At 58.5% G+C, this 22969-nt stretch overlaps 13 protein-coding genes across 13 annotated transcripts; 5 read left to right on the forward strand and 8 right to left on the reverse strand.

Annotated features, from left to right (window-relative positions):
- On the reverse strand, positions 1–1503 carry OSTLU_3486 (predicted protein; the record flags this gene model as incomplete). Its single annotated transcript, XM_001419310.1, has 2 exons — positions 1–1260; positions 1459–1503. Coding segments are annotated over 2 exons (1305 nt in total), but the record flags the coding sequence as incomplete, so codon positions are not given.
- Positions 1504–1702: 199 nt separating this feature from the next.
- OSTLU_33065 (predicted protein) lies at positions 1703–1858 on the reverse strand (the record flags this gene model as incomplete). The annotated part of the gene is made up of 1 exon (XM_001419311.1): positions 1703–1858. The coding sequence occupies one exon, from the start codon at positions 1856–1858 to the stop codon at positions 1703–1705; it is 156 nt and encodes a 51-aa protein (XP_001419348.1).
- A 53-nt stretch (positions 1859–1911) lies between these two features.
- Positions 1912–2385, forward strand: OSTLU_16449 (predicted protein; the record flags this gene model as incomplete). The annotated part of the gene is made up of 1 exon (XM_001419096.1): positions 1912–2385. One exon carries the CDS (start codon positions 1912–1914, stop codon positions 2383–2385), a length of 474 nt encoding a protein of 157 aa, XP_001419133.1.
- Positions 2386–3831: 1446 nt separating this feature from the next.
- On the forward strand, positions 3832–9135 carry OSTLU_42332 (predicted protein; the record flags this gene model as incomplete). Its single annotated transcript, XM_001419097.1, has 1 exon — positions 3832–9135. One exon carries the CDS (start codon positions 3832–3834, stop codon positions 9133–9135), a length of 5304 nt encoding a protein of 1767 aa, XP_001419134.1.
- A 1463-nt stretch (positions 9136–10598) lies between these two features.
- On the reverse strand, positions 10599–10784 carry OSTLU_42592 (predicted protein; the record flags this gene model as incomplete). Its single annotated transcript, XM_001419312.1, has 1 exon — positions 10599–10784. A coding segment is annotated over one exon (186 nt), but the record flags the coding sequence as incomplete, so codon positions are not given.
- Positions 10785–11139: 355 nt separating this feature from the next.
- OSTLU_16452 (predicted protein) lies at positions 11140–11706 on the forward strand (the record flags this gene model as incomplete). The annotated part of the gene is made up of 1 exon (XM_001419098.1): positions 11140–11706. The coding sequence occupies one exon, from the start codon at positions 11140–11142 to the stop codon at positions 11704–11706; it is 567 nt and encodes a 188-aa protein (XP_001419135.1).
- Positions 11707–11763: 57 nt separating this feature from the next.
- On the reverse strand, positions 11764–12114 carry OSTLU_42548 (predicted protein; the record flags this gene model as incomplete). The annotated part of the gene is made up of 1 exon (XM_001419313.1): positions 11764–12114. One exon carries the CDS (start codon positions 12112–12114, stop codon positions 11764–11766), a length of 351 nt encoding a protein of 116 aa, XP_001419350.1.
- Positions 12115–12442: 328 nt separating this feature from the next.
- OSTLU_33071 (predicted protein) lies at positions 12443–14606 on the reverse strand. The gene has a single exon (XM_001419314.1). The coding sequence runs from the start codon at positions 14583–14585 to the stop codon at positions 12450–12452; it is 2136 nt and encodes a 711-aa protein (XP_001419351.1). The 5' UTR covers positions 14586–14606; the 3' UTR covers positions 12443–12449.
- Positions 14607–14692: 86 nt separating this feature from the next.
- OSTLU_33072 (predicted protein) lies at positions 14693–16652 on the reverse strand. Its single transcript, XM_001419315.1, has one exon. It carries the CDS (start codon positions 16383–16385, stop codon positions 14781–14783), a length of 1605 nt encoding a protein of 534 aa, XP_001419352.1. The 5' UTR covers positions 16386–16652; the 3' UTR covers positions 14693–14780.
- A 595-nt stretch (positions 16653–17247) lies between these two features.
- On the forward strand, positions 17248–18744 carry OSTLU_33073 (predicted protein; the record flags this gene model as incomplete). Its single annotated transcript, XM_001419099.1, has 1 exon — positions 17248–18744. One exon carries the CDS (start codon positions 17248–17250, stop codon positions 18742–18744), a length of 1497 nt encoding a protein of 498 aa, XP_001419136.1.
- Positions 18745–19200: 456 nt separating this feature from the next.
- On the forward strand, positions 19201–20398 carry OSTLU_50173 (predicted protein; the record flags this gene model as incomplete). Its single annotated transcript, XM_001419100.1, has 1 exon — positions 19201–20398. The coding sequence occupies exon 1, from the start codon at positions 19229–19231 to the stop codon at positions 20396–20398; it is 1170 nt and encodes a 389-aa protein (XP_001419137.1). The 5' UTR covers positions 19201–19228.
- Positions 20399–20429: 31 nt separating this feature from the next.
- On the reverse strand, positions 20430–21522 carry OSTLU_33075 (predicted protein; the record flags this gene model as incomplete). Its single annotated transcript, XM_001419316.1, has 1 exon — positions 20430–21522. Exon 1 carries the CDS (start codon positions 21444–21446, stop codon positions 20430–20432), a length of 1017 nt encoding a protein of 338 aa, XP_001419353.1. The 5' UTR covers positions 21447–21522.
- Positions 21523–21752: 230 nt separating this feature from the next.
- OSTLU_33076 (predicted protein) lies at positions 21753–22359 on the reverse strand (the record flags this gene model as incomplete). The annotated part of the gene is made up of 2 exons (XM_001419317.1): positions 21753–22304; positions 22354–22359. 2 exons carry the CDS (start codon positions 22357–22359, stop codon positions 21753–21755), a joined length of 558 nt encoding a protein of 185 aa, XP_001419354.1.
- Positions 22360–22969: the final 610 nt, after the last annotated feature.

Below are 22969 nucleotides of genomic sequence, written 5' to 3' on the forward strand. Positions count from 1 at the left end.
GAACGGGATGAACTCGATGCCGTTCATCCACGGTCGCAACGCCGGCGGCACGACGAGACCTTCGGGGGTTTGCCAGTTTTCAATCAAGCAGCACAAAGTGCGCTCAGTCGCGGTGAGCGTCGAGTTGAGCAAGTGCACGTACGCCTTCTTGTTCTCCGGACCCTTCTTTGGTGCGCCTTCGCGTATTTCCAGTCGCCGAGATTGGTAATCGGTGCAGTTTGAGCACGAAACCAACTCGCGGAAGGTGCGAGACGACGGAAACCACGCTTCGAGATCATACTTTTTCGCCGCGGCGTCGTTCAACTCCCCGCTCACAATGTTCACGACTTGGTACGGAATGTTCAACGACTGGTAGAACGCCTCCGAGTTTCCTATGAGACGTTCCATTTCGTCCCAACTCGCGTTGCCTTCGCCCGAGACGGCGACGAACTGCTCAACCTTTTCGAATTGATGAACGCGGAAAATACCGAGTGTGTCGCGACCGTGAGAACCAACCTCCTTACGGAAGCACGTCGAGTATCCGGCGAACCGAATCGGTAATTGGTTCGTATTCAACCAACGCTTACGCAAGTACGAACAGCACGTTTGCTCGCTCGTGGCGATCAGGTACTTGTCGTCGCCCTCACCCGTCACTTTGTAGAGTTGCTCATCAAAATCTGCGAGTTGCGCGCACTCCGCCATACGGTCCTTTCGCATGAAGAATGGCGTCGCCAGCGGCGTGTGCCCTCTGCTCGCCAAGAATGCGAGCGCATAGTTGATCACAGCCTGATTCAAGAGCGCCCCTGCGCCCTTGAGATAGTACCCTCGCCCGCCCGCGACTTCGGTCCCTTGCTCTACGTCGGCAATATCCAACATAGAAATCAAATCCACGTGATTCGGAAGCTTTTCTTCCATGCGTTTCTCCCCCCACGTGCGCACGATGACGTTATTTTCTTCATCGTTCGATACCGGCACGCTGTCGTGCACGATGTTCCCAATCTTCAACAACGCCGTCGTCGTCTTCTCCTCCAGCTCCTTTTCCTTCTCCGCCGCCGCCTTTTTCCTCTCGTCAATCTCCTTCACCTTGGCCATCAACGGCGCCGCCTCATCCTTCTTCCCAGCCTTCATCAACATCGCCACTTCCTTATTCGCCTTATTAAATTCCCCTCCGACTTCATCCAGCGCGTGTCTCGCCTCGCGCCACGCGAGATCGAGCGCCAAGACGTCGTCCACGTCCTCCACGCGTCCGAACCTCCGCCGTTCGCTCTCTCGCACCGCCTCCTGCGTCATCGTCGCGCGTCGCGCGCGTCGTCGTCAGTCACCGTTCGCGCGCGCGCGTCATCGCCCATCCGCGCCACCGTGCGCGCGCTTCGCGTCCAACTTTGCGCGCGCGCCGTCACCCATCGCTCGATCGCGTCGTCGTCGACGTCCTCCGGCGTCCTCCGCGACGCGCGCGCGCGACGCGCGCATCGCGCGCACCGGGTCGCCGCCCTTGTCCGGCCTGAGCATGTTGACGTCCAACATCGCGCGTCGTCGCGCGCGCGTTCGCGTGTGCCGCGTCGAGGTTTTCTTTTTTTCGCGCGCGAGAGAAACGATCGCGTTCTCGACTCCTCGCGCGTCGCGCGTCGCGCGTCGCGCGCGCGAGGGGCGCGCGCGCGATTCAGTGCGTTTAATCCCACGCGCGTGGCGTCGTTACAACCGTCTAAGTCGCGCGCGTCGACGCTCACACCGCGAGAAGTTCGCCAAAGTTTCGCATGAAGACGACGCTCGCGACGAACATCGCGGCGGAGCGGAGCAAGATGGCGTTAGCCTCGCGAACCGCGGGGTTGGTCGCGTTGAGCTCGCGCTTGATGAAATCGACGACGTCGGAGACGGCCATCGCGACGTGCGCGGCGCGGCGATGTGCGGCGGTGCTCGTCATTGGCGGACGCGATGATGGCGCGGGAAGCGTCCGCAAGCGTCTCGGACGACGACGCGCGCGCGGGAAGACGCGCGAACGCGTCGACGTCGAGCGAGAGCGAGAGCGAGAGCGAGACGTCGCCGAGAGCGCGCGCGGTGGTGGACGATGGGTGCTTGGATTCCGATGATTTCGAGACGAGCCTGAAAGCGCTCGAACCGCGCCGACGCAACATCGACGCGACGATACGAGCGCAAGAGCGCGCGTGCGTCGATATCACGCTCGCCGTGGACGCCATGCGGGCGTTCTTGACGAACGCGCGCGATGATGAAGAGTCGAGCGAAGGCGCGGAGGAGCGGCGAGACGCGCTCGAGGCGGCGGCGCTGACGAAGAGGATCGTCGCGATCGCGATGGAAACGAGAGCGATCGTGAATAGGGTGAGGCAAAAGTTGATTGAGGCTGGGTTCGTGGACGTCGAGGCGTTGACGCCTTACGATCCAGAGGCGTAGGGATTAGAATTAGTTGTAACGACGGACGTCGGCGCGCGCGCTTTAGCGCGGTGATTATCGAACGGCGCGTTAAACGGCGACGCGGCGATGGCGACGACTCACGCGGTCGCACCTCGATTAACGACGTTCCTGCGCGCCGCGCGCGGGTTGGACGACGTCGTGGATGTCGACGCCGAGCGCGCGAGACGGAACGAAACGCTGCGTACAACGACGAGGCGCGACGCGACGACGGACGACACGCCGAGCGTGCGGCTGGCGCGACGCGTGCTGCGATGCGAGGACGGTCGCGAGGCGAAGGATGTCGTCAAGACGTGTCGAGCGTTCGTGAGCGTGGTCGTGCGCATGCTCGGGAGCGACACGATGACGGAGACGGAGTCGGGGGACGCGGCGGCGAGCGCGTGGGACGCGGCGAGCGGATTCGTGGAAGTCATCGCGAACGAACGACGAGCTGTGGAATCCGAGCGAGGGTACGTCGCGGATCACGAGACCGCGAGAAAGATTTTTGAAGTGCGCGAGCGGGAGGTGCGGAAGGACATGATGGAGGCGCTGCGAGGCGCGCTCGGGCCGGTGGAAGCAAACGCGCCTACGGTTCGCGAATTCGAGAGTCTCGTCGAGGATCTTTTGCGCATGCGGGGCGAATTCGATGAGTTTCACACGCTGCAAAGTACGCTCGATGCAGAGCCGACAACGTCTGGGAGGATCTTTGGACAGAACATTAAATTCAAGCGCGCCGGAGACGCGCAACCGAGCGATCGAATTCGAGATTTGAAACGCGCGATGAAAACGAATTTGAGCGAGGCGAGCGAAGCGGAGCGCCTGCGAATCGAATCGGAGAGAATGGCGCACCCCGATGAGCGTATGAGTGGGTTCGGTGAGCCAGAGCACGTAGAGAGCGATGCGACGACCCAGCTCACGTGGTTGAAGAGACAGTGCGAAGGTTTTGTTGCAAACAGCGCGCACGCGCTCGATCAGACGTGGGAAGCCGTCGCGGGTACGGTGGGGCGGGCAATTATGAATGCGTCGAGCTCGGATGACGAGTGCGCCGCTGAACTTTACGAATATCTGGGTGACTACGGGTTCGAGCTCATCGCGGGAGTGGTTGAACGCCGCACGGTGCTCACGAGCGCCATCAAAAACCGGGCGCAGTTACTTCGAGATGCGCTAAACGCTCAAAGTGGCGCCGATAGAGCTGGACCATCTATCACTCGTGTTGTTACGATTACGAGCACCTTGGATAAACAACTTGAAAAGGCTCGGAGAAAAGAAGAACGCAAAGCTAATCGCAAGCTTGCCTCTGGATCGGGCGCCAGCATTATGGAATGGCTTCAAGCCGTGGGTGTAGGTTTCGACGCTTTATGTGAAGGTGATTGGGAAAACCAGCAAGCACCTTCGTCATCAAGTAATCCAGACGATATTCTTGCCGGTTTGCGAGGTCTTGGACGAGGTATGGATGGTGGGCGCAAAGCGTTGCCGCCAGGGACCACGCGCATCGTTCATCCAGAAGGGTACGAAGAGATCTCTGTACCGGCGCGAGAGCCAGATCCCGTGGCCGCTGGTGAGCGTTCTGTAGCGATTGAAGAGCTCGATGAGTGGGCGCAGCCCGCGTTTCAAGGCATCAGAATGCTCAATAGGATCCAAAGCAAGATTTTCCCGCAGGCGTACCACACCAACGAAAACTTACTCGTGTGCGCGCCGACGGGAGCCGGGAAGACGAACATCGCCATGCTAACCGTCTTACACGAAATCGGTCTTCACATAGATGAGAACGGCGACTACCTTCCAGAGGATTTCAAGATTGTCTACGTGGCACCCATGAAAGCGCTCGCGGCTGAAGTTACGGATGCATTTAGCAGAAGACTTGCACCTCTTGACATAGTCGTTGCCGAGCTCACGGGCGATACGCAAATGAGTAAACGCGAGCTCGAGGAGACACAAATGATCGTGACGACACCCGAGAAATGGGATGTCATCACACGAAAAGGCGGAGAAGTTTCTGTGGCGAGTACTTTACGTTTACTCATCATTGATGAGGTGCACTTGTTGAATGACGAGCGGGGGCCGGTGATTGAAACGCTCGTCGCCCGTACTCTTCGTCAAGTCGAACAAACTCAGAGTATGATACGGATTGTCGGTCTTTCTGCGACGCTGCCGAATCCCGTAGATGTGGCTCGATTCTTAGGCGTCAACAATGACGCCGGTTTGTTCGTTTTTGATCAGTCGTACCGGCCGATCCCATTGACGCAAAAGTTTATCGGGGTCACAGAGAAAAACTCGATGAAACGGCAAACACTCATGGCGCAGATTGCGTACAACAAAGCGTGTGAAGCGTTGAGAAATGGCAAACAAGCCATGGTCTTTGTACATAGCCGGAAGGATACAGTCAAGACGGCGAAGCAACTCGCTGAGTTTGCCGCTGCGCAGGATGGTATGGAACTCTTCTCCAACAACCAACACGAGCGCAAGGCTGAGTTCGCGCAACAAGTGTCACGAAGTCGGAATAACGAGTTGAAAGATCTGTTTCTCAAAGGACTAGGCTGTCACAACGCAGGTATGCTTAGAGCGGACCGTTCATTGACGGAAAAACTTTTCGCCGCCGGACTCATTAAAGTTCTAGTGTGTACGGCAACATTGGCGTGGGGTGTGAACTTGCCCGCGCACATCGTCGTCATCAAAGGCACGCAGCTTTACGACCCTCAACGCGGTGGCTTCAGGAATCTCGGTGTTTTAGATGTGCAACAAATTTTCGGTCGTGCAGGGCGACCAGGTTTTGACACTTCGGGCGAGGGTGTCATCGTCACCGAGCACAAAAATTTGGCGCATTACGTGTCCATGCTCACGCATTCGACACCGATTGAATCACAATTTGTGAGCAACTTGGCTGATAATTTGAACGCCGAAGTGACTCTCGGTACAGTTACGAACGTGCGCGAAGGCGCGCAGTGGTTGGGATACTCTTACCTACACACGCGTATGGAGAAGAACCCACTCGCCTATGGTCTGACGTGGGACGACATTCGTCTTGATCCAGGCTTACTAGACCACCGCAGAAAACTCATCAAAGAAGCTGCAAGGGTTTTAGATCGTGCGAAAATGATTCGATTCGACGAGCGGAGTGGACAGCTTTATCAAACCGAAGCTGGCCGTACGGCGAGTCACTTTTACATACGAGTCAATTCTATGGAAGTTTTCGATGGTTTGATGCACAGACACATGACGCTGCCGGACATCTTTCACATGATTTCCCATTCGAGCGAGTTCGAAAACATAGTTCCCAGAGAAGATGAAATTCCTGAGTTGGAGACATTGCGACGCAACCGCCGCGTGGTGCCGATTGACATCAAAGCCTCGCTCACAGACAAAGTAGGCAAAGTCAATTTACTCTTGCAAGTCTACATCTCTCGTGCGAGCATGCAATCTTTTTCTCTTATTGCCGATAGCATGTACATTTCGCAGAATGCGAGCAGAATTTGTCGCGCACTGTTTGAGTTATGCTTACGACGTGGCTGGCCGTCGCTCGCGGAACAATTGCTCACGGTGAGTAAATCGTGTGATTTGAGAATATGGCCGCATCAACACGAGCTTCGACAATTTGAAAAGTCGCTCAAGCCCGAAGTTTTGTTTAAGCTCGAAGAGAAGAAAGCCACTTTGGATCGTTTATGGGATATGAGTGCGAGTGAGATTGGCAGTATGTTGCGACTGAACACTCAAATTGGTGGACAAGTCAAGTCGTGCATGCGCGCGATGCCGCATTTGAACATGACGGCTGTCGTGCAGCCCATCACGCGCTCCGTGTTACGAGTCTCTGTGACACTTACTCCTGAATTCGAATGGAGAGATGCAGTGCATGGTGCTCTTCAACGATGGCTGATCTGGGTCGAAGATCCGGTAAACGAGCACATATATCACTCGGAAACTTTCAACTTGAGTAAAAAACAAAGCCGCGACGGGGCGCAATACTTGGCATTCACCATTCCCATTTTTGAGCCAGTGCCGCCGCAATATTTCTTGCGTGCCATGTCGGAAACCTGGCTCGGATGTGAATCTTTCGTCGAACTAAACTTCCAGCACCTCATCTTACCTGAAGAACATCCACCGCACACAGAATTACTCGATCTTGATCCTCTCCCGCGATCAGCTTTGAACAATCCAGTGTATGAGTCGATGTACGAGGGGAAGTTTACGCACTTCAATGCCATTCAAACGCAAGCGTTTCACACGCTCTATCATACCGATACGAACGTTCTCCTTGGTGCGCCGACAGGCTCCGGTAAGACGATTTCGGCCGAGCTATCGATGATGAAAGTTTTCCGTGATTCTCCTGGTTCAAAAGTCGTCTACATTGCACCGCTCAAGGCTTTGGTTCGAGAACGCATCAAGGACTGGAGAAAGAATTTGTGCCCGACGCTCGGCTTGCGCATGGTCGAGCTCACAGGTGATTACACGCCAGATCTTCGAGCGCTTCTTCAGGCCGATATCATCGTTAGTACTCCGGAAAAGTGGGATGGCATCAGTCGTAACTGGCAAAGTCGCGCGTACGTCACCAAGGTTGCGCTCGTCGTTATTGATGAGATTCACTTGTTGGCGAGCGACAGAGGTCCTATTTTGGAAGTCATCGTGTCTCGTATGCGATACATCTCTGCGCGAACGGGTTCAAATGTTCGTATCGTTGGTTTGTCAACAGCGTTGGCGAACGCGCGTGATCTCGGAGATTGGCTCGGCATTGACAAGGAAGGTTTGTTCAACTTTCGACCGTCGGTGCGCCCGGTACCGCTCGAATGTCATATTCAAGGCTTTCCGGGTAAATTTTACTGCCCGCGCATGATGACGATGAATAAGCCAACGTACGCGGCTATTCGCACGCATAGTCCTGAAAAGCCGACGCTTGTTTTCGTGTCGAGTCGACGACAAACGCGCCTGACAGCGTTGGATTTGATCGCGTACGCTGCCGCGGACGAGCGCCCGGATGGCTTCGTGCACATGAGCGACGACGAGTTAACGATGCACTTGAGTAAAGTCAAAGATCCAGCGTTGAAGCACACCTTACAATTTGGCATTGGTCTACACCACGCCGGTTTAACGCCAGAAGACCGAGAGTTATGCGAAGAGCTTTTCGCACAATGCAAGATACAAGTGTTGGTGACGACGTCAACGCTCGCGTGGGGCGTCAACTTGCCTGCGCACTTGGTCGTAATCAAGGGCACTGAATATTTTGACGGCAAAACGAAGCGTTACCAAGACTTTCCCATTACAGATGTTCTTCAAATGATGGGTCGAGCGGGGCGACCGCAGTTCGATAAGTCTGGGTGCTGCGTCATTCTAGTACACGAGCCTAAAAAGACGTTTTACAAGAAATTTCTCTACGAGCCTTTTCCAGTTGAATCGAGCTTGGCAGAAAACTTATGCGACCATTTCAACGCCGAAATCGTGAGTGGCACAATAAAGACTAAGCAGGACGCAGTCGATTACTTGACGTGGACTTACTTTTTCCGTCGCTTGCTCAAAAATCCCACTTACTACAACTTGGATACCATTCAAACAGATAACTTGAATGAATACCTCAGCGATTTGGTCGAGAACGCTTTGGAGTTATTGGAGGACGCTCGTTGCATTGCAATCGATGAAGAAGACGATGGGTTGGAGCCTTTGATGTTAGGACGTGTCGCATCGTATTACTACCTACAGTACCCGTCCGTCGCACTTTTCGCGTCGAATATCAAGGCGAATAGTTCACTTGAATCATTGCTGGAAACGTTGTGCGGTGTGGCAGAATACGATGAACTACCCGTTCGTCACAACGAAGACAAGCTCAACACGGAGTTGGCAGAAGTTGTGGCTGATGCCGGTGGTTTCCAAGTCGACATTCGTCTGGCTGAGGACCCGCACGTGAAGACATCTTTGCTTTTCCAATGCCACTTCTTGCGGCTACCGCTACCTCTGAGTGATTATTACACGGACACAAAGAGCGTCCTCGATCAGGCGATTCGTATTTTACAAGCGATGATTGACGTCACTTCCGATGCTGGTTGGCTACACACCGCACTGAGCACGATGAATTTGATGCAGATGATTATGCAGGGTAGAATGATTACCGATTCTTCGTTGTTGACGCTTCCGCACATCGAACGCAGACACTTGAGAAACCTTGAGAAACACGGCTTGTCTATTTTACCTCAGTTGATGGATCTATGCTCTTCCAACAAGCAACAGGCGCGTCGAGTTCTCTCAGAATGTGGTATCAACGGTCGTAAAATTGATCAAGTCGTCGATTTATGTCTGAGACTTCCGGTGATTGACGCCAAGGCGACGACGGAGACGACCAAAGGCATCAATGGTGAGAAGACGGTACACGTAAAGCTTCGACGTATCGGCAAGAAATGCGGTTCGAAGGCACCGACGTCGTATACACCGCGCTTTCCGAAAATAAAAGAAGAAGGTTGGTGGATAGTCGTTGGAGACACCGCGAATGATGAACTGTTGGCGCTGAGACGAATATCGTTTGGTGATGCTGCTAACGTCAAGCTGAAATGTCCATCCGGCTCGTCTTCACGCGCACGCCCCGATTTGGTGGTGTTTTTGATGTCTGACTCATACATCGGACTTGATCAAGAAGTCAAGATTGACTCAAACACGATGGTTGATGAAGATTCGAGCGATGAATTTGCTGAAGACGACGATACATTTTGGGCTTTGCCCCCTGACTCGACTGAGCCTTTCTGGCTAGGTGAAGGTGAAAACACGCTACTAACGTGAACGCGAAGCGGCTTAGCATTAGAAACCTGTTATTACTCACTTTTAGTCTAGTAATAGTCCACCAAATCGTGGGCGTCGACGAGATCGTCATTGTCAAATCCTTCTTCGCTCGTCGGTTGTCTGTACTTGAGCACCAAACCGACCATGTCTTTCACAGATTTCGGAAGGTCATTGAACACTTTGATGTTTTTCGCTGTCATGTGAGGATGTCTGTACGCTTCACGAGGCGTTGGTTGGTACCAAGTCGACCCAGTGTCGATGAAAAGACATGCTTCCAGCATCGGCTCCAATGCATATGTGTCGTTGTCGTCGACGAAGAATCGAACGCCCTGGCGCTCGTCGTCGCTGTGCACATTTCGATTGTCTGTACGCACTCCGCGTTTGTACTGCATCTCTTGCTCATCGGGCTTCGGCTTGGCTAGAACGATCATAAGTGCCTTGCATGGATCACCACTCTCGCGCTCGGTTGCGTCATCGAGACTCCAAGTGCTCTCTGAGATGTCGATTGCCTGCCACGGCTCGTCGCCCTCGCTCTTTGGCCGCTTTCGCCAAAACTCGCGAGCGATATCGAATTCCCCGGCGACCTTGACTTGAATACCTTTGGAGGTGATGTTTACCCCAATGTCATCCGATTCAATCCAGAAAGGTAACTCGAATTCTATGGTGACTTCGTCGTTTGATTCCTTTATTTCATACACCTGCGTCAAACAACGCGCATAATCAGGGTCACCCTCGAAGACTTTTTTCCACTCTTCACCAATCTTTGCCTTGCGTATTTCAAACATGACGAATCGTTTGTCTTCCGTTTGCATGACCTCGATCGGGTACCTCGTATCCACGGGATTGGCCAAAACTCTGTCGACGACGGCGAGCGAATCCTCGGGTTGAATCAAAATCGAGCCCGCATTGAATTCGAAGTGTAATTCTTTATCGGCGTAACCTGTGGGTATGTTCACCGCCACGTACACAGAACGCATCGTTTGTGCCCACATGTAATGCTGCGCCAGACGAATGTCGTACTTTTTCTTGTGACGTCCATCTGGGTGATACAACTCTGCCGCGACTTCCTTGAACGTGCGCGTCGCTTGCAATTCGTGATCCGTCCTATAATTGGGATCTTCGCGCATCGCTCGTTCGGCATCGTCGATTCGTTTCTTTTCAAGTTCCTTCTCTCCGAGTTCTTTCGCCATCTTTCCATCCACGCGCTGCACGGGCCAATGCAATCCCACCGCGCCCTTCCAGTGCATCTTTCGTTCGCAAAAGTCGCAAAACAGCGCCGTGCACACGAAGCACTCGCGCGTGCTCGGTCGTCCACACACCTCACACAGCGTCACCAACTGCGTCGCCGCGCACACATTTTCCAACCCCAGCCGTTCTATGTCGTCCAGCAGCGCGTCCTCCCCCCCCGGCGCTCGCGGCGTCACTCCTCTGATGAACCTATACTTGTGCTCCTTCATCAGCGCGTCGTACGTCGACCGCGCCTTGACATCGCTCAAGCACTCGTACGCCTTTCGAACCGCCGCAAAACTCTCCGCGCTCCCGCCTTTATCCGGATGACACTCCCGCGCCCGTTTCGCGAACGCTCGCTTGATCTCCGCCGCGCTCGCCGACGCCTCCACCCCTAGCGCGCGATAATGCGCATCGCCCATCAAGTCATCCACCGACGCCCACGCGCGCGCGGCGTCCACCACCATCGCGTCGCGCGCGTCGAATCGGCGCCTCTCCCGTCGAAAAAACCGACGCGTCGGTCCGCGTCGCGTCGGTCTCTGGCGCGTCGCCGCCCGCGCGGTCGCGCGAAAAGAAAACGAAAACGCACGCGCGATTGACCGTTTTTTTTTCAAAAAACCGTTTCAAAAATGCGTCAGAGAGTCGTTTGAATGCGCGCGTGCGAATGCGTCGCGCGTCGCGTCGAGTCGAACCGCGCGGACGCGTCGCGCGACCGCACTCGTCGACGACGAAGCGTCGAGTCGCGCGGGCGCGGGCGCGGGCGCGGGCGCGGGCGCGATGCGGTCGCGCGCGCTGCAGAGCCTGGAGAACGCGCGCGCGGTGCTCGAACGCACGAACGAGACGTTGGGCAAGGCGGCGCGCGACCGCGGGAAGGAAAACGACGATGCGGCGCGCGAGGACGACGACGCGGGAGGCGCGATCGCGCTCGAGGTGGGTCTGAACGCGTTGCGCGTGAACGACGACGCGGACGACGCGAGACGCGCGCGGGGAGGCGCGGAAGGAGAGGAAACGTCGAGCGCGAGCGCGGAGGCGGCGCTTGACGCGTGCGTCGCGGACGTCGTCGATGACTGGTTGGGTGATCTCGATAGCGTCACCGCGGAGGTCGATCGCGTGAGTGGGTTGTCGCTGCAAACGCTGTACGCGTCTTTACGAGGAGATGAGGCGCTGGAGAAGTTGCGAGTAGACAAGAGCGCGTTGAAGCGTCGGTTGAGGCGATTCGACGTTCGCATCTTGCGCACGACTGGGAGAAAGACGACGAGGGATGACAAGAAGCATTTGCGTCCGTTGTACGTGCGATTGGCGAAGATCAAAGACCTGATCGCCATTCGCGAGGCGGGAGGATAGCGCAAAGTAGAGGGACGATGAAGTAATATATTTTAGCGATAACAAGAGCGTGCGTAATCATTCGTCGTTGCGCATTCCCGGCACTCCATTCTCGAGATCCTCCAACCCGAGCGGTATCATCACCGCGTTTGCGCCAGTTGTATCCATTTTTGGCGTCTTGGGATTCTTCGGCAAATTCTCCCGAACGACGTCGCCAACGTTCCATTCGCTCAACAACTCTGCCACCGCATCCGTCTGTTCGATGTACTCCTCCTCGCTCAACGGGAAGCTCTTTTGGCCCAAAAACTTCCACATAATCTGTAAATAAATCTGGAGCTTATTGAAACGATCTCTTCGCTGACAAATTCGCGCGTCGTACAGGCGGCCGTAGCGCTTGAGTACCATATTCCGCAACTCTTCCCCAGACATATCCCCGCCCCAGTTCAGCCCGTCCCCGGCGCTCGATCGCGACGACTTCCCGTCCATCTGATCCTCTAGCGCGCGCAAGAACGCGTCGTCGTCGTCGTCGTCCTCGTCGTTGACACGCGTGGCGTCACCGCTCGACGCACCAGCGCGCGCGATGACGACGACGTCAGCGCATCTCGACGGGCGTCGCGTCGCCCTGGCGCCGCGCCGCGCGCTAGACGTCGTCGACGCCGGCGTAAAACTTCGTGCGCACGTCGTGGAAAGCATCACTGCGTCCGCTCGCGCGTCGGAGTGTGGCGGGGTGTCGCTAAGATAGATGTTTAACACAAGTGCGGCGTTCATCGACTCGGAAGCATCGCGCGGTACGCGAGAACGCCGGCTAAAGCTAAGCTGAGTCCAAACAATACGTAGCGCTCGATGACTTCGATCAATCGAAGGATTCGCACGGCCATAAAGCCGCGCACGGTGGAGAAGTTAAGCTTCGGCGTCGGCAGAGCGCTGAAATGCTCGGCGGGTAAGCCGAGCGAACCAAAGCTCAACGATCGGCTAGCCGCGGCGGCGAAGAGCCAGAATTTGGTCATTACGATCGCAAAAACGCATGGTGTAGCTTCGTACGAGGTCTCCGAGGCTGCTGCACCCGCAGCAAACAGTTCAAGGCTTCGACTCGCGTTGATTGCGACGCCGCGACCGAACAAATGCGCCCAACCAAGATTTACCAACGCCTCTGCGTACGGCTTTTCGCCGAATGCGGCGACCGACAAATGCCCTGTGGCGGCAATTTCATAAGTCGAGGCGTTTGGGACGAGTTGATCGTAGTGATCTTTCAGATCAAACGTCAAGTCTGGTCGCACTTTGCGCTCCGACAGCAAGCCCGCTAAATCCACTCGAGCCTCGGGGGACGCGTAGCAGTAAATAATCTCGCGAAGCATGCGCGCGGCGAGTTCAAACTTGTTCTCACTCGTGTACGCGTCAGTTTTGCGCAATAACCACGCCACGTTATTCGCGGCGGATTCACTTCCGAGTGACGACACGAGTGCGTATCGAACGAGAGCGCCCCAAGGATTCTGGTGAAGCAAAACTTCTTCGATGGCCTCATTTCGATGCTCAGCCCAGTTGAAGCGTTCCTCGATGAAAATGTGAAAGTATCTCGCGGCTTTCGTCACATTCTTTTCCACGACTTCGCCGAGAGCGTAAACCATTCCGAGCTCGTAGGGCGCTCGCCAATGTCCGAGTTCGCTCGCCTTTTCCATGATTTCCAAACCGTACGTCGCATTTGCCTCAACGCCGTGACCGGCGGTGTACATTTGTGCGAGATTGAAATAACCATCGGGATCTTCCAATTTTGATGCTGCTGTGAAATAAAGCATCGCTTCAGTGTAGTTTTGCTCACTCGCCAAACCGTTGAATGCGAGAACGCCCAAACCGTTGTACGCCGGCGCGATTTGGCCCTTGGATATTGCGCGCAAGAATTCTTCGCGCGCGGCGGTGTAATTTTTCTCTGTACCCATACCGTTCATGTACATGAATCCCAGGTTGTAGTGTGCTTCAGGCAGTCCCCCACCGCGTCGACGCGCAGCTTCCACGAAGTGTTCAAACGCGGCTCTCTCGTTCTGTTCGACGCCTCGCCCACCAACGAGCGCTCGGTATCCCAACTGCGCATGCGCCCCATCATCTCCTCGCGCTGCTGCATCGATTTCCATGGCCACTTGATCTGCTGCTTTCGCCGCGATACTCTCGGAATACCAGCCGGCGTCTCGATCCCGATCGCGCAACCACTCGGCGCCGCTCGGTGCTTCGAGCTCGTACGTCGTCGGGCCTCTCCCTAAACCAGTCGTCGCCACATCGCGCAACATCGACAACGCTCGCTCCTCGTCTTTTTCCACGCCATCGAATCCTTTCCATAACCTAAATCCAAGCGCAGTGCGCGCCCAATCGTCCCCCATGAGCGCAGCTCGCTGCAGAGCCGACTGGTACCACGTCTCGCTTCCAGTCTCCGTCAACCTCTCAAACGCGCCGTAGTCATCCTCACCGCTCGCTGTCTCCCCCACGAACGCGTCCTCGTCGACCAGTCCCACTTTACCGAGCGCGCTGAGCGCGTAAAGCGCCTCGCGCGCGGCAATCCATCGATCTCGTTCGTCTGCGCCTTCGATATCATCCTCCGCGAGCGCCTGCTCGACGGTGCCCGATCCCACAGTCAACGCTTTCTCGCGCAACTCACGCAACGTCGGCGCGTGTCGAGCCTGATTCGCGAGTTTCACGAAAGCATCTTTAACCAACGGTGCGGTGTGCGTCGGTTGCGCGATGAGTTGCTCGAGCGCGCGCGCGTGGTCGTCTAAAATCGCCGAAGATTCCGAGTGCTGCACTTCGTCATCGTCGCCGGCACGCGCGCTCGCGACGAGTGCGGCGACGATCACGACGACGTGGTGCCACGGCGTTTTCTTGCGCACGCGCGCGCGCGCGATCGCTCGCCGCATCGCGCACGTGTGCGCGTGTCGCTTTGCGGCTCGCCCGTGGATGTTCGCGCGGGATATCGTGGCGTGTCGCTTGAAGCAACTTGCTTTGTTTATTCGTGCAATGTGCGTAATTACAACGAGCGCGTGGTTGCGGGCTATACCGTTTTGCTTTTGTTTGCTTGCGTTGACGTCGTTCGCGTCTGCGAGACGGCGCGCTTATTCTTCTTCCTCGCGTTTTTCTTCCTCGGCTTCGACATCCGCTTCCGGTTGCTCGATCTCGGGCTCCGCCGTAGCCTCGACTTCGTCTTCCTGCTCTTCAGCTTCTTCCACTTCTTGGTCGCCTTCTGCCTCCGGAACAGACATCTCGGCGAGCGTCGGGAGTTCGATGGTCATCGGAGATTCGTCCTCTTCCTCTTCGACGTCCATCACAGCGGACGAAGCCGCTCGACCAACTGTGGCAACTGCAGGAGTGAAAACCTTTGAAGCATCCGCAAACAACTCCCCGGGAGATTCATAGCTCGTCAGCTTGTTGTAGAGCGACCAAAAGAGACCTAAGAAACCAATGAAGGCCAAAGTCTTTTCCCATTCGACCGCTGCGTACGCCAATGCGACGAAACCAACCGCGACGGCGCCTTTCTGCACCGGAGTCGACGTCTTGTAACCGGACGAGACGGTAGCCCTCACGGTACCCACTCGCGTTTGAACAAACTGCGAGCCCGATCGCGCCAACTCGGCCGTCTCTTCGCTCGCCTTATCGAGGATGTTCTTGTCATACGACGGGTTACGACGAATTTTTAAGCCAGTCGATCTCCACGCGTCAAAGTTACCTTCCACCGTGAAGCACTTGCGTCCACCCATCGCGGTCACAACCTTTGCGAGCGCCGCCGCATCCGGACCCATAAAGTAGATTTGTGCACCACGTTTGGTGAGCTTCAGCACGCGCTCGCCGGCGATTTGCAACTCAACCTCACGCGGGTTCGCAGTGACTCGTCGAGTGAGAGCGTCCAATTCCTCCACGGGAACCGCGGCACCCTTGTCGCGCGCACCCTTTCTTAAATCCGGAACCCCGTCCACTTTGCGATCTTCGAACGAGCGAGTATCGATGAGGAATGCTCGTTTGTTCTTTTCGAGCTCGTCGTTGATAAACGCCGGCCGTCTCGTGCCGGCGTAGCCGCGAGCCTTGTTCACCGCCCCGCCGGCGAGCGTCGGCACGAAGAGCGCAAAGACGCCGAGCGCAATGGCGACATCGGTGTCTTCCTTGGCCAAGTCTACAAGCTTGGCAAACTCGTCGGGCAGCACGCCCTTGAAGGCACTAAACGCACCCTGAATGCTATCGTTCACGCTCGTCGTCACGCCAGACTGAAGCGCGTTTGCCGCGTCCGTCGCGCCCTTGAGCTGCACATCGAGCGAGGCTTTACCCGCGCTCAGCGCGTCGGTCGCGCCCTTGAGCTGCACATCGAGCGAGGCTTTACCCGCATTCATCGCGCTCGTCGCACCCTTGAGCTGCCCGTCGAGCGAGGCTTTACCCGCGTTCATCGCGTTCGTGGCGCCACTGAAATCAATCTCCGGCACCTCAACCTGCGCGTCGAATTTCGGCAGCTCTGGCGTCTTAAACGCCCCCACGTCCACGCTCGGCGCTTCGAACTTCGGCGCTTCGGGAAGTTTAAATTCACCCATCTTCGCCTTAAAGTCCGGAATCTCAACGTTTTCCATCCCCTCCGGCGCCTTGAACGCGCTCGCGAAGTCCCCGCTCTTGAGCTTATCCATCCCGCCCGCCACGACGTCCCCGAGGTCCTCCGCCGCGTCCCCCACGACGTCCATCGCGCGCGTCGCCGCCGCGTTCGTCCCGTCCGCGACGTCCACGACGTCCGCGATCGTCTCGCCCGCGTCGCCCGTCGCCCGCGTTCGCGTCGTCCGCGCGCCGCGCGCCGTCGTCGTCGCGCGCGCGCGTCCGATCGCGCGTCCGCGGTCCGCGCTCGCGCGTCCACACCGCGTCGCGCGTCCCGTTCGCGCGGTCGCCGCGGACGCCATCGCGCGCATTGTCGCCGTCGCCGTCGTCGCGCCCGCGACTCGCGCGCGTTCGTCGCGCGCGCGTGTGCGATCGGTCGACGTCGACCGGCGGACGGATGGACCGTTCCTAAACCCTAAACCCTACGTAACTATGTAAGGTCCGTGTTAGACGGCACGACCGACGCGCGCGAGACCGCCGACGCACCGCCGACGCACCGCGACGCGACGCGAAGGCGCGCGACGGCGCGAGACCGCGGCGCGCGCCGCGCGGCGCGCGCTCGCGAATGCGCGGCGACGGCGCGACGCGCGCGCGCGCGACGAGACGAAGGGAAAGAAAAAGGGCGAGGCGCGGCGACGCGAACGGCTTTTTGGGACGAACGCGCGCGCGCGCGGCGCTGGGCGTCGCGCTGGGCGTCGCGCTCGCGACGCGCGCGGAGGGGAAGAGACGCGATGATGCCGAGGCGCGCGCGAGCGGGCTGCGAGGTGCGGAGGATCGACGCGAGGCGAGGCGAGGCGGACGATGGGCGCGGACGCGGGCGAGGCGACGACGGAGGCGCGAACGCGAGGAGGGACGGATCGAACGCGCGCGCGGTCGAGCGCGGACTGACGATGAGGTTTCGCGCGCGGTGTAGATGGAACGGTGCCGACGTCGGTGTACGTCGACGGACCGACGATGGCGATCGAAGGGACGGCGAACGCGCCGAGCGGAGCGGCGGTGCGGGGACACGCGAGGTGGGACGCGAGGCGGTTGTTTCATGAAGTCGCGGTGAGCGTGCGAGACGTGAACGGGGGATTGAGCGCGTCGCGGTGCGAGTTGTTTCACGCGTGGACGGTGCCGGTGTTCAACACGACGACGAATGTGACGACGATTGAGTGGAAGAGCGCGCCGGCGACGACGAGACGCGAGCGAGACGAAGAGAGCGACGCGAGAGCGACGAAGAGAGCGACGACGGTGGTCATCGTCGGACCGTATGAAAAAGGGTATCTGATCACGCCAAAGTGTCGGGGCGTGGGGAAAGGAGGGACGATCAAGTACGCGGTGTCGGCGACGAGTTCATTTCAGCCGAAACTCGCGGCGCGTCTCGTGGCGGGCGTCGCATTGTTGCTCGTTGCCCCGGTCGTGGCGAGTTCAGTGACGTGCTTTTACACAGTTGCCATGACACTGTCGACGTTGGCTTTAGTGCTGATCGTAATACATAGATTTTCGCGAGCGATACCCGGGGGTCGGATGGTGAAGCGCACCACCGCGTTTGCGGCGTTTGCGACGTATCACTTTGTGCCTGACGAACAATGGCAAAACATCATGGATATGTACTGGAAAATGTCAACAAAACCGATCATGTTGGTGCTAAATTTGATCAAAAGACGTTACGCCAACGCTAGCTTAGAAAGTATCATCGTTGAAGATCCCTGGGCGCTGTACAGCGCACTGACCGGTTTCGGATTGCTCGTCCTCGGCGCCGGCGTCGGTCGTTGGCTCGTGCAATCCTTCGTCTTGGACGCCGTCACCGGCGGTGTCGCGGGATCAGTGCGCTCAACTGTGACGATGGTCATTCGCATCGTCGGTTGTGGTTTGATTCAGTTTAGCTCGCGTGATGTACCGTGCGCGACAGCCATGGTCGCGTGCGCCGCGACGTATGGCTTGTACGCGCCCGTCGTGCGCGCTTCCGATCGCATCGTCGATGCTGCCGGTCGTTTAGTGCGCCGCGGAGGCGCAAGTGCTTTGCACGAAGATCATGAGCATCAACTGAGCGATTCAGACTCGGAAGAGCGCGAAGACCAGCTTTTCTCGCTCGGTCTTCGCCGCCGCTCTCGGCGCCCGCTTCCTCCGACGCTCGATCCCGATCCTCGAACGCCGCCGAGACGCTTGGACGCGCGCACTTTGCGTTCGCCGACCGTCCAACGTCGTTCGTTCTTCCCCGGGATGTTTTCATGGAGCAACAAGAGCGCGTCCTCGAACGAATTTGTCACCGAAACCGGCGAGGACGATCGGCGTCCTCCCGTCGGCTCCGCCGCCGCCGCCTTCGGCCGCTTCCTCTCCGCCGACGAGCACGAGCACGCCGGACGCATTAAAACCGACGACGCGTTAGAACAATTAGCCCGCTCGCCCGAGTTTGCGACCTGGCTCGCGAAGAACGCCCACAGAGTGCGCGTGACTCGCGAGCTCTAGACGCGCCGACTCGCGACTTCAATGAGACGCACACCCCTCAGCGCCGCGGACCGAAGAGCGAGCGACGCGACGACCGCGACGCACTTCGCGACGCCCGGCCATGGCGAGAGGCGCGAAAGGAACGACCGCGATCGAGGACCGCGCGCGCGCGCTCGCGCGCGCCTCCATCGCGCGCGCGGACGCGTTATTCGGCGCCGACCGCGCGCTCGATCGTCCCGGCGGCGGTGCGAAAGATGGCGACGCCGGTGGCGCGCACGCCGCGCGCGTGCGATTAGGGGTGAAGATTGCGGATGAATACGCGTCCGTGCGCGCGTGGTCGCGGGAGAACGAGCGAGGAGGCGGACAGAAGGGCGCGACGGGCGGCGAGAGCGGGGCGAGGGACAATTCTTCGGGGGCGAGGGAACGCTTCGACGGCGAGGATGACGCGCGCGAGCGAGTGAAGGAGGAGAAGAAGCGGAAAAAGGCGCCGAGCGATATAGCGTCGATGATTGACGCGCTGGACGATGAGGATGAGCGCGATGGTGGGTCGCAGGCCGGACCGTCGAAGGCGTTGGCGGCGTTCCGGGGCGAAGACGCTAAAGCCAACCTGCCGGTGTCCATCTTCGGTAGACACGCAAACGCGGCGACTGGGGCGAATATCGCGAAGAGATTGGCGAGCGAATGGCCGGAGCCGGAGTGGCGAGCGCCGTGGAAGCTTTATCGTGTGATTTCGGGACACCAAGGGTGGGTGAGATCGTGCGCCGTCGACCCGGGGAACGAGTGGTTCGTCACGGGCAGCGCAGATCGCACCATCAAGGTTTGGGACTTGGCGAGTGGCAGCTTGAAGCTCACTTTGACCGGTCACATCGAACAAGTCACCGGTATCGTGGTGAGCCAGAGGCATCCGTACATGTTCTCGTGCGGTTTGGATAAAAAAGTCAAGTGCTGGGACTTGGAGTACAACAAGGTGATTCGTAACTATCACGGGCACCTTTCGGGAGTGTATTCGATCGCGATGCACCCGACTTTAGATCTGTTGATGACGGGCGGTCGAGACAGTGTGTGCAGAGTTTGGGACATGCGCACAAAGAGACAAGTGTACTGCCTCACTGGACACGAGAACACCGTTGGATCCATATTAGCGCAAGACGAGAATCCGCAGCTCGTCACCGGTTCGTACGACAGCACGGTTCGCTTGTGGGACTTGGCGACTGGTAAAACGATACATACACTGACTCATCACAAGAAGGGCGTGCGTGCTATGGCGATGCACAAGAAGGAATTCGCATTCGTTTCCGCTTCAGCTGACAACATTAAAAAATTTTCGTGCCACGGTGACTTCATGCACAACATGTTGAGCAAACAGAATTCCATCGTGAACACGCTGTCTATGAACGACGATGATGTTGTCTTTAGCGGTGGTGATAACGGTAGCATGTGTTTTTGGGACTACAAGTCTGGGCATTGCTTCCAACAAGAAAAGGCGTTGGTGCAACCCGGTTCGTTGGAAGCCGAATGCGGGATCTACGCCTCCACTTTTGACGTCACCGGTTCGCGCTTGATCACGTGCGAGGCCGACAAAACGATCAAGATGTGGAAGGAGGACACCGAGGCTACGCCTGAGAGTGCGCCGATTCTTCCCTTTGCCCCACCCAAGAATATTCGGCGAAGTTGATTAGTAGTAGCGATATTAATACAAGTCGTTCTCAAAGTTCGTCTTTCACCGCCTTCTTCTTCTCCAGGCTTTCTTTGTGCTGCTTGAACATTTGCTTCGTGTCGTAGTCGGCGCGCATCAGATTTGCCAAGGCTTCCACGTCGATACCCCGCTTGTTCTTGATGAAGATGTCCGCGCCGTTCGACATCAGTCCCCACGCCGCGTGGATGTGATCGCCGCGAATCGCCTTGTGGAGCGGCGTTTCACCGTCCGCGTCTTGCGCGTTCACGTCCGCACCGGCATCGATCAACACCTTCACCATTTCGAAGGAGGATTTATGCGCCGCCTCGTGCAGCGGCGTTGTCAAGTTGCCCGTGCTCCGGCGCGCGTTTGGATCTACGGCTTCCGCCTCGAGTAACGTCTGCATGTAAGGAATGCAATACTTCTTCCACCCTCGCGCCGCGATGTGAATCGGTTGGTACCCTTGATCCGTTTCCTCGATCGGATCCGCCCCGTGTTCCAACAGCGCGTGCAAAATCGGCACGCTTCCTCGCTGTCCGCACGACCCCGCGTTGAAGTGAATCGCCTTGCCTCCGTACAGTTTCGCGTTGGTATCCGCCCCGAGTTCGATCACCGTCCGCACGTACGTATCGTTCCCGACCAATATCGCGTGTTTCAGCGCCGTCAACCCACTTCGGTGCAACGGCGCGTTTATGTCGTGATGATCCGGAAATTTTTCAAATTGATTTCGCAGCTCCTCGTGATCCATGCGATGGCCCACGTGCAGCAGGTTCGCCGGCTTCTCTTCCTCGGGTTCCGGTTCGGCTTCGCGCGCGTTCGGGTCCGGGACGACGTCGTGTTCGGCGTCGGCTTCGCGACCGCCGAGTCCGTACGTGCGTTGCAGTTCACTGTACAGCGAGCTTCGTCCGAATCCGCCCGCATCGACCCGTCGCGCGTGACGCAGCAGCGTCAGCGCGGCGATGACGACGATGACGACGACGCGCGATGGCGCGAACGCGACGCGCGCGCGACGAAGGCGCGCGTCGCGCGACGACTCGCGGCGCGGCATCGGTCGCGGTTCGCGATTTTCCTCGCGATCCGAGCGATCGAGGATTCGCGGCGCGCGCGCGAAGGGTCGCGAACGAGGCGACGCGACGTGCCGACACGCGATCGCTGGGTGTTCAGTTGTCTTTTTTTTTTTTGGCTCGACGAAGGAAGGCGCGAACGAGACGCCGTTACAATCTGAGCTAACGCGTGCGTGCGGTGCGCGTCGCGGTGAGTTTACCGCGTGACGACGAACGCGCGCGCGAACGAGTGATGGGAAGAATCGCGCCGCGGCGAGGGCGCGGAGACGCGGCGAGAGCCGCGAAGGCGACTACGCCGCGGCGGGCTCGCGAGAGACAAACTTTCGCAGCGCCACGCGACCGCACTTTTTATATTCGTCCACGAGATCGTGGCACGCGGTGACGTTCGCGGCGTTGGCGCCGTAACACGCGCGAACGCTCGCGGCCTCGACGGCGCACGGCGGCTCGCGCGCGCCGTTGAATGGATCGCGCTCGAGCGCGTCGAGCTCCTCGACGAATCGACGCGTTCGAGCGATTTCTCCCTCCTCTCGCTTGAGCAATAAATCTCCCACGCGCTCGCTCGCGCGAAGCGCGCCGTCTACATCTGGGTGTCTGCGTCTCACCGCCTCGTCCGCGATCGCCTCGCGATGATTCCCCGGCGCGACGCGCGCCGTCGACAACAGGTCCGCCGGCGCGAAGAGCCCGCGCGCCGCCGTCCCCGGTTTCGCCCCGATCCCGCTCGTCGACGCGCCTCCCCGTTCGCCTCCGCTCGCCGCTCGCGCGTCCCGCTCATTTTCACCGACGTCTTCCCCGCTCGCCCGTCTTCGCGCCCTCTCGAGCTCGCGAACCAAGCGCGCCGTAATCTATTCGCCTCGCCGCCGCGCGTCGTCAGTCGTCGCGCCGCGTTCGAACCTCCATCGCGTTCGAGCCTCCGCTCGCGCGTCGCCGTCCGTTCGGCCGCGCGCGGACGACGACGACGGCACCGTTCGCGTCGTCGGACGCGTCGTCGTCGCCGTCGTCGTCGTCGTCGTCGTCGTCGTCGTCGTCGTCGTCGTCGTCCTTCGCATCGCGCGTCGTCGCGTCGTCTCGCGCACCCGTATCCGCGCCTGCGCGCCCGATCGAGCGTCGTTCGCCCGCGCCGCGCTCTTCGACGCGCCCATGGCCGTCGCGTCGCCGTCTCGCGCCGTCGCGCGCGCGCGCCGCGGTGGCGCCGCGCGCCCGAGATCGAGACTGTGCGTCACACACGGACTGAGAATGAAACGAGACTGCGTATCACACACGGACGACGGGATAAGGTCGGACGGTCGTCGCGCGCGCGCGCGCACACGGCGCCGCGGCCTCGGCGCCGAGCACGGCGCGAGCGATGACGAACGAACGCGCGCGAACGTGAGGACATGGTGGCGACGGCGCGGGCGACGGCGCGGGCGATAAGGACGCGCGATGGCACGCGATGGCACGCGAGGGGACGCGCGCGGAGGCGCGCGGACGCGCGACGCGGGACGCGCGCGAGAGGGACGTCGCGCGAGGA

This window comes from Ostreococcus lucimarinus, chromosome 8 (genome assembly GCF_000092065.1).
Source record: "Ostreococcus lucimarinus CCE9901 chromosome 8, complete sequence".
NCBI classification, from domain to species: Eukaryota; Viridiplantae; Chlorophyta; class Mamiellophyceae; order Mamiellales; family Bathycoccaceae; genus Ostreococcus; species Ostreococcus sp. 'lucimarinus'.

Bases quoted from the DNA above. Each gene is read 5' to 3' on its own strand.
- OSTLU_33072 (XM_001419315.1), bottom strand. From the start codon at position 16,385: ATGGACGTCGTGGGGGACGCGGCGGAGGACCTCGGGGACGTCGTGGCG.
- OSTLU_33071 (XM_001419314.1), bottom strand. From the start codon at position 14,585: ATGCGGCGAGCGATCGCGCGCGCGCGCGTGCGCAAGAAAACGCCGTGG.